This window comes from Gavialis gangeticus, unplaced genomic scaffold (assembly GCF_001723915.1).
Source record: "Gavialis gangeticus isolate Ggan-Ray unplaced genomic scaffold, GavGan_comp1, whole genome shotgun sequence".
In the NCBI taxonomy this organism is placed as follows: domain Eukaryota; kingdom Metazoa; phylum Chordata; order Crocodylia; family Gavialidae; genus Gavialis; species Gavialis gangeticus.
Genome location: NW_017729032.1, coordinates 234,367,539 through 234,375,547, shown reverse-complemented (window position 1 = coordinate 234,375,547; position 8,009 = coordinate 234,367,539). Strand labels below are relative to the sequence as shown.

At 43.4% G+C, this 8,009-nt stretch overlaps 1 protein-coding gene across 1 annotated transcript in view; it reads right to left on the bottom strand.

Moving 5' to 3' along the window:
- Positions 1-539: 539 nt before the first annotated feature.
- Positions 540-8,009, bottom strand: part of HSPA13 (heat shock protein family A (Hsp70) member 13) — a 17,537-nt gene continuing 10,067 nt past the window's right edge. The window contains exons 3-5 of the mRNA XM_019525528.1: positions 5,111-5,324; positions 4,211-4,378; positions 540-2,299 (exon numbers count right to left, since the gene is read on the bottom strand). Of these exons, the coding sequence (XP_019381073.1) occupies positions 1,623-2,299; positions 4,211-4,378; positions 5,111-5,324 (1,059 nt within the window). The 3' untranslated portion in view covers positions 540-1,622. The remainder of the gene's footprint in view (positions 2,300-4,210; positions 4,379-5,110; positions 5,325-8,009) is intronic.

Genomic DNA, 8,009 nt, shown 5'->3' with positions numbered 1-8,009 from the left:
TTCACTTGGCTCTTCAACATTACAATTGACCTCTCTAAAGCAAATATGGGAAGATAAGTGCCTTCTGAAAGAGGCCTCAAGAATCAAATTAACTATATAAATAAATTTCTACTCCCTGCATTGGGAGACTGCTGCTGTTATGTGTTCTCCAAAGTAGAAAAGAAACTAAAGCATAACAAGACTTCTTGGAAAACACATAACAGCAGAGTGTCCCAATGCCTGAAGAAGGGTGTTTGTGCCCAAAAGCTTGCAAATAACCTTTTTTCCCCAACTATTGAGTCAGTCTAAAAATAGGCATCACATCTACCCAAAGAACCTTGTCTGCCCATGTCCTTAGACAAATACTGCTACAACCAACTACTCTTTGCAGCCACACACTGTCAGCAATGAATCCCACAGGGCAGATGCATGCACACCCCAAATTCTGAGTTACATTTTTTGGCTTCTCTTTACAGATCAGAGCTACTGCTCCACATTCAAGTCACAGTAAGGCCCAGCAGCATTCAAGAACCTACAAAGGAAGGCACCAGTATGCTAACTGGCATGTACAATCTGAGTTGAATTAACTTTATTTACTAAATCTATGGGGACTGAACTCAAGCCAAAAGGTCCCTGACAGTCCTCCATTCCTACTGTTAGAACATTAAGGGAAAAAAAACCAAAAGGCTTTATCCATCCTAGCCAAACACCTGCTTGATCGAACAATCCATGTAAGTGTATGCGATCTGAAAATAAGGGAAGTTGTGCAGGACTTATTTTGCTGTCTTTTTATGCAGAACAGTTAAAGTTTTTGTCTGGTGAGCAATCCCTTAGGAGGAATGGAAAGTATGAAAATGGATACTATTACTACTTTTTCCAAAAGACAGATGCATTAGGGGCAATACAAAAGTCCCTTTAAGTTACAAAGCTAGACTGTGGCAATTGCTTAGATTTAGAAAATGCCCAGTACATGAGCAATGACATACATGACAAGGCCCAAAATTAGTCTGGGTTGCAAACAAAACTGTCTAAGAGGGAACAAACCTTCACTCTCAACAGCGCCGCTGCTCTGTTATAAATAGTAGCACAAGACTTATTTGACAGTATTCAAGCTGCAAAATGACACATAGGAAGGTGCTTAAAGTGCTCAATTAACTAAGTAATAAATAAATTTAAAAGCTGAACATTACCAAAGCTATCTGCATTAACACTGTTACAACTTCATTTCACAGTAAATACAAACACCTGGGAATGTCCAGAGCATGATGCCAACATCATCCCTATCCTGGGTTCCAATAGCTGAATTCCATTTTTAAGTAATCAAGTATTCAGGGTCTGCTAATAAAATTTAGCAGAAGAGAAAAATAAAAGTGCATCTCTGGTGGTAGTATGTCTACATCCAATCTCCAGTCTACAAGCCGATCAGAGGATGACTTCATGTTCAGTAATTTAAAGTTGCTAGTACCTTCAAAAAGAGAAACAGCCAGAACACTCAAAACAGTCCATTAACGCTTTTAACTGGGATAAAAATCAAGATGGATCCAACATGGCTAAGACTGGACTTTGTTTGTTGGGTAAGCATGCACTTATGAATGAAGTGTTGTGGAGGAGTGAAGGATGGAATGTGATGATAGCAATGAAGTTCAGTTGAAGTTAGTTTTTTGTAAATGCTTATTAGGAATTTCTATAGCACTGACTTGGAGAGGCCAGGACCCTCCAACAATTCCTGCTTGGATAGCTACACCTATTACAACTGCCAAGTCAGGGTCCACAGAAGTGTTTGGCTCCTTTCCAAAGAAGTCTCGAATAACTTTGCGTATCCGGGGAATTCTAGTGGAGCCCCCTACTAATACAATTTCATCCACTTCTGTTTTGTGAAGATGTCCTTCCTTCAACACCTGCTCAATAGGCAGAAGAATCTTCTCAAAAAGGTCCTCATTCAATGTCTCAAAGAGCTTCCTTGATATTTCTGTTTCAAAGAAAACTTTGACAGTGTTGCTCTGCATTTGTGAAAAGTCATTGTTTAAAAATTTTTTCATACCATCTTCCTCTTTTGAAGGCTTGTTTTCAAAAACATTATTCGTTCCTCGCTCTCTCTCTACAAGTTCTTCTAAGTCCTTTCTTTCTGGCATGGAAAGATACACACTAAGTGAAGCAGAATTGTGAAGAGTCAAATTTAACTTAACTGCTTCCACAGCTTGTCTGAGTCTATGTATTTCTTCCTTCTTGGAAGGCAGAGAACCATACATTTGGTGTATCTGTTCATATAAATACTGAAGTATCCGGTGATTAAAATCTTGACCTCCAAGCTTGTTGTTCCCTATGTTAAGAAAAACAGTACATCTATTAGAAAAGTCAAAACAAAGAATTAGGGAAAGGGGAGGAGGGGTGCAACATGAGGCAATCAGTATTTAACAAGAACTCATGGAAAAAGGAAAAAACACTACATTAGAGTGATCCATTGTATGCTCTACCAATAGTAAATGCTATAGTCAGGAACTAGGGATGGGAATGGTCAAACATTTTCACATAACTGAAACAATAATGCCTTACTGGTTTTTGTTTAGCACAGGGTGGGGAGCAGTCCATTGGGGAATGGTGGGGAAGGCAGAGGGAGGGAAGAAGTGCAGTGCCCCTGAAGGCAGTGGCAGGAGAGAGGGAGGGGACTAGTACCTGGTGCAATGGGGAAACAGCATGGGACACACGAGGGGCCTGATCTTTCTTATGACAGTGCAGCCCTGGCCCCTCCCACCATCTGCCTCAAAGCATGCAAATACCCACCACTGGCAATTAGCTGGCCAGACTTCTGCAGGCCCTGGTGCAGCGACTTGGAGCTCTAGCTCCTGGGCAGCAGTGTGCCAATGACAACAGCAGGCAGGGGGCTTTTGCAGCCCACTGATGCCATGTGGAGAACAAGTGAGTACAAGCAGGGGCAGATCTCCTACAGATGCATGTTACTGGTTAACCATTTACCCAATAACATTAGGGAAGTTTAAAGGGATACTCAATCAGTATTTACACCCCTATTATTCATCTATGGCTGTGCAGGCCAGATCTGATCTGCACAGCCACATTATCCAGTCTGTAGAGACAGGAGATGTTACAGTATTTCAGCTATGGGAGGTTTTGGTAGCTGCAGCAGCAGCTCTACAGGAAGAAGTGATGACCGTAGCTGTAGCAGCACAAGCTATGTTGAAAGTAGCCTATGCTCAGAGCTGAACTCCATTAAAGCAGACCCCCACTGCAAAAGCACTGCCAACCCCCTGCTAGACGCTACAGTAATGGGCTTTGTAGGAGACTCACCCCCAATTCTTTTCTGTGGTCCTAACTTGACCATAACCATAGTTTCAACAGTTTTCAAAGGGAACTCTGTGCTCTTCCTATATGTTTATACACAGCATCTTGGTATTTCCTCTAGAATGGACAATGCCATTACAGTTTTCCATCTTTTGTTTGAACTAAAAAGAGGAGTTAATATATTAGACAATATGTGCCTAAATGAATCATGCTGAAATGCTCAGTTATATTTTTCACTGTTCTGCCTTCACTGGCCAGGGCAGCAGGCCACATCAAAGCTCATTCAGTCAAGGCAACATCATCAGTAGTATTCAAACTCAGATCTGAACCTAGGTCACCTGCAAAGAAGTTATATGTTTACTACATAGTTTTACTAAGTGTTTCTGCCAGAATTCTTTGCCAAGTGATGAATCAATTTGGCATATTTGTGCTACAAAACCTTTCTGGGGTAACAGCATGTGAGCTCTCCAAACTCTGAACATCTGAACTGAAGCCAAGCACAAGAGGGGACTGTTCTAAGTACCCTTCAATGATTTGACAAATTCCCTCAGATTGAACCGATTCAGGCAGCTGAATGCTTTGAAACACCACTAGCTTGAAGCAAAGTAACTGTGGCATGCACGAATGCTCATATTACCTGTTCAAGTCAGAGAGAGAACTAGACTACAGATCATTTCTTTAGTCAGCCAATGCATGAAAGAATTTCTCCTAAATAAAATCAGTTACAAACCTGGCATCAAGGATAATAGCAAAAATCCCTTGGGACAAGCAGCTCATTCAAAATTTTAAGATATTCTCAAAAAATTCATGATGTCACATATAATGCATGTGTGCGTGCATCCATTAGCACAAAATTTAAAGGAAGTTATGTTTTTTTATTTTATTTTAAAAGAAGCAATTTATTCAGTTTAGCCGTAGGTTCACTTATCCTTACCTGCCATGGCTCGCGTCAGAAACATCCCTCCTTGTTTGTTCAACAGAGAGACATCCAATGTTCCTCCACCCAAATCAACTACCAAGACGTTAAACACATCAGCTTTGTGGAGACCATAAGCCATAGCTGCAGCAGTGGGTTCATTAATTACCCTCAAGATCTCTAACCCTACAAAAACAAGAGTTATTAATATTATCTTTAAAAATCAAACATGTAGTCAAAACTGTAGTTGTTAGATCAGATTAACAGATGCCATTAGGTAGCATCAATAAGTTTGGTTCAAAGAAGAACAATTCCTTCCTATGCTTTCTCTTTATATTTATCTACTTTCACCTTCTGTGTTTATTTTGGAATGTTACTCAGTTCATGCTTAGTAATAATGTACAAATAACGTATTAGTTCATGCTTAGCAATAAGACCTGAATGATATAGACCTGAAGAAGAATGTACTGCATTCAAAGTTTGTTTAAGTATCTCAAATCATGAAGTTGATCCAATAAGAGAGATCACCCACAAAAATGCTTGCCTCTTCCATATTTCCTAGACAATCATGGCTACAACACCACCCTAACTCGATCAAATAATTCAATGCATTTATTGCACAAGAGAGCTGCTGGGGAGTCTATGTAAACATTGTTTATTTGAGTTTTAAATTATTCCCATAATTCTCCCTGCAAGTTTCAAAAAAAAAAAAAGCAGCTATTTCCTTTAATGAAGCTTGGAGCTTCCTGATATCTGTATTTGCATAACCAGCTGCACATCATTTCATCTGAGACTACTCTGCTGTTTTTCATGCCTGCTACTGCTTGGTGAAATGGATTTTAATATTTTCTACTTTTTTTTGGTCAAACAGCAAGATAATCTTTGGAATTCGAGGAAAATATCAGAAAGAGGCATCACCTGCAAGGTTAGCTGCTTTAATAGTGTAGTTTCGTTGCCTTTCATCAAACTCTGCTGGCACTGAGATAACTGCCTTGGAAACTGGCATGCCAAGATTCTCTTCTGCCATCTTCTTCAATTTCAGGAGCAACTGAGCCCCAATATGCTCTGGGGTGACACTAAAGGTTTCATTGGTTGTAATAAAAAATTCAGCTGTCCCATTGTTGCTGAAAATCTGAAAGAGGAAAAAAAAGCAACACAACCCATAAGTGAGAAGTGGAAAAAAAACACAACACCAAAAATAGTTCCTTTCTTATTAGAGAAACCAATACTGAGAAGTTGTTCTTTCATGCAGAGATCACCAGTTCAATTCATAATGTCACATGACACTCAAAGTGCTAGACAAAAACATTCGGCCTAAATCAGTTTTCTTCACCTGCCATTGGAGATAAGTGAAGCTGAACCCAGGGATGTAGATCTGACCCATGGAGCCCCATTATCCAGCCCCCAGTACTTCCCCCTATACTTCACCACATACTCACAGGAACAGTCCAAGCATAGCACTGTATGCAACCCCCACATCATTCTGGGGCAGGTGCTACGCGCAGTGCATGCAGCATCACACAGGAGCTGTGTACACTGGAACCGGCATGGGGCAGAAGGGTGGGGGTTGACAGTGGTCCCACACCACTCATCTGATCCTGCATACCAGCCCCACAACAAGCATCCAGCCCACAGGGACAGATGAGTTTGATGCCCCCGACTTAAGCCATTAGGCATGTCTACAAACTTACCATGCTGGGCAGCAGCACACCTGGACATGCCATACTGCTCTGCACACACTCCATCAGGAACCCAAAGGTTAGCCACATTTCCTGCACAGTGCCACACAAATAGGCACCAACTCTCAGCAATGTTGGTTAAGCTGCCTTCAATGTTGTATGCACATACTTCTGGTTCAGAAGCAGGATGGAATCCTACAGACTCCCTGGTTCAGAGGCACAAGCTTTCTTTCATAGGCAACATACTTCATCAGATGCTAATATGACTAACTACCTGGGGTTCAAAAAATAGCTACATGGAGCAGCGCACCATTGTCTGTGCACTAAGTTTTCAATGTAGATATGCTCTCAGAGTACTGTGCCCTAGTCCAATCAAAGACATCCATGTGTCAAAATCAGCAGTTATGTCACACTACCAGAAACAGTGCCATAGCCAAAGAAAAGTAATTTTTTGGTAGCAGACCCTACCACCCTCACCCACAACAATAAAAGCATTCTGTATCCTTCTGTATTTACATATTTGTAAGTACATCTCATCTCACCAGCTGCTGAATACTAATATGCCTGTAAAAAACACTGTACAGAGGTTGCCTGCTCTTATTGTTTGCAGGGTCTCAAGAAAATAGTTTCTGATGCCTGAAATGGCATCCTTTACAATTACTATGTTACAAGAGTTTTCCAGTTTTGAGAAAAAAAACAGCTTGTGGATTTGCTACGAGTTCAAATCCTTTTCTGCTGTTAATAAACAACCCTTAAATGCATAAATGGAAAACTGTAAGACTTAAAAGACTAACTCCATAATCGAAGGAAATTAAAACACTGGGTACTACATAATATTTTCATTTTAGGAGTTTAGTGGTTTTATCTAGAGGTGCACCAATAGATCAGTCGCGTATCAGACTGGCATCGATAACAGGAAACTTAACATTATTGGCCATCAGCTTTTTTTGGCCAACATCACCAATAAATGTTGCACGCATCGATGCAGCCACAGCTGCAGCCGCAGCATGCATGCAGCCAGTAATGCAGCCCAGCAGCTTGGTGTAAGAGCACAGGAGTGGGTAGGGGCATGGAGGGGCTGATTGTGGCCCCAGACACTAAGGAAGAGAGTGAGGCAGGGGCAGGCAATGCCCAGCCTTGGTGGCGAATGCAACCCTGGGAGCAGGATCAGCCCATGGACAGCTTGTCCAGGGGGTGAGGGGGGGGGCAGTTCCCTGCCGCTGCACATACACCCAAAGAAGGCATGGGGGACAAGGGTCCCCCAGATTTGTCCGAAGGGTGAGGGCAGGCTGCCTGCTCCAGGCTTGGGGCCAAGGGCTGTGCAGGCCTCTTCCCAGCCGGGGGGCTGGGCCGGAGGTGCGCTCGAGGCAGGTGGGGTTGTGTTGCAAGGGCGGGCTGCAGGGGGGGCTATAGCCACCCCAAAATTCCCTGTAGCTACCTCACACCCCCTGCCCCAACATCACTGCCACTGCTCACAGCCCTGGTTCAGTGCCCCCACCAGGAAGAGGCCGGCACAGCCTCTGGCCCTGAGCCTGCATCGGGCAGCCCACCCTCGCCCCACACACAAACCTAGGGGAGGCACATGCCCCCAATGCCTTCACTGCCGGAGTACAGCAGCAAGGAGCCGCCCCACACCCCCAGACAATCCATCCACAGGTCCGTCCCGTTCCTGGGGCTGCATTCACTGCCCTGGCTGGGCAGTGCCTGCTGCTGCCCCACTCCCTCCCTCACAGTGGGGGTCTTTGATCTACCCCCCCCCCCCCCCCCCCCTTTCCCCCCCCCCCCCAGCCCACCACAACAGACTTACCAACTGGAGGCAGCTGTGTCCAGTGTCCTCAAGGACTGTTGCCCGTTTTAGTCTATGGCTGAACCTCCGAATCAGTGATGAATCTTCATATCTGATTTGGCCAAATTGAATCAGGACAGTGATTTGAATCACCAAATCAAATTACTGTCCCTCTGAATTGGCCAAATCCGAATCGAATACTTGCCGCTTTGCACAGGCTTACTGAGAATCACTGCTATACCCTCTAACCAGAATACTGTCATATTGTGTGATCTCAGTAAAATTGTACCAGACTTACTCCAAGAGCTCCTTTTGACCAAATCCCACCCTCCTTGGTAAGGCAGTCATAACC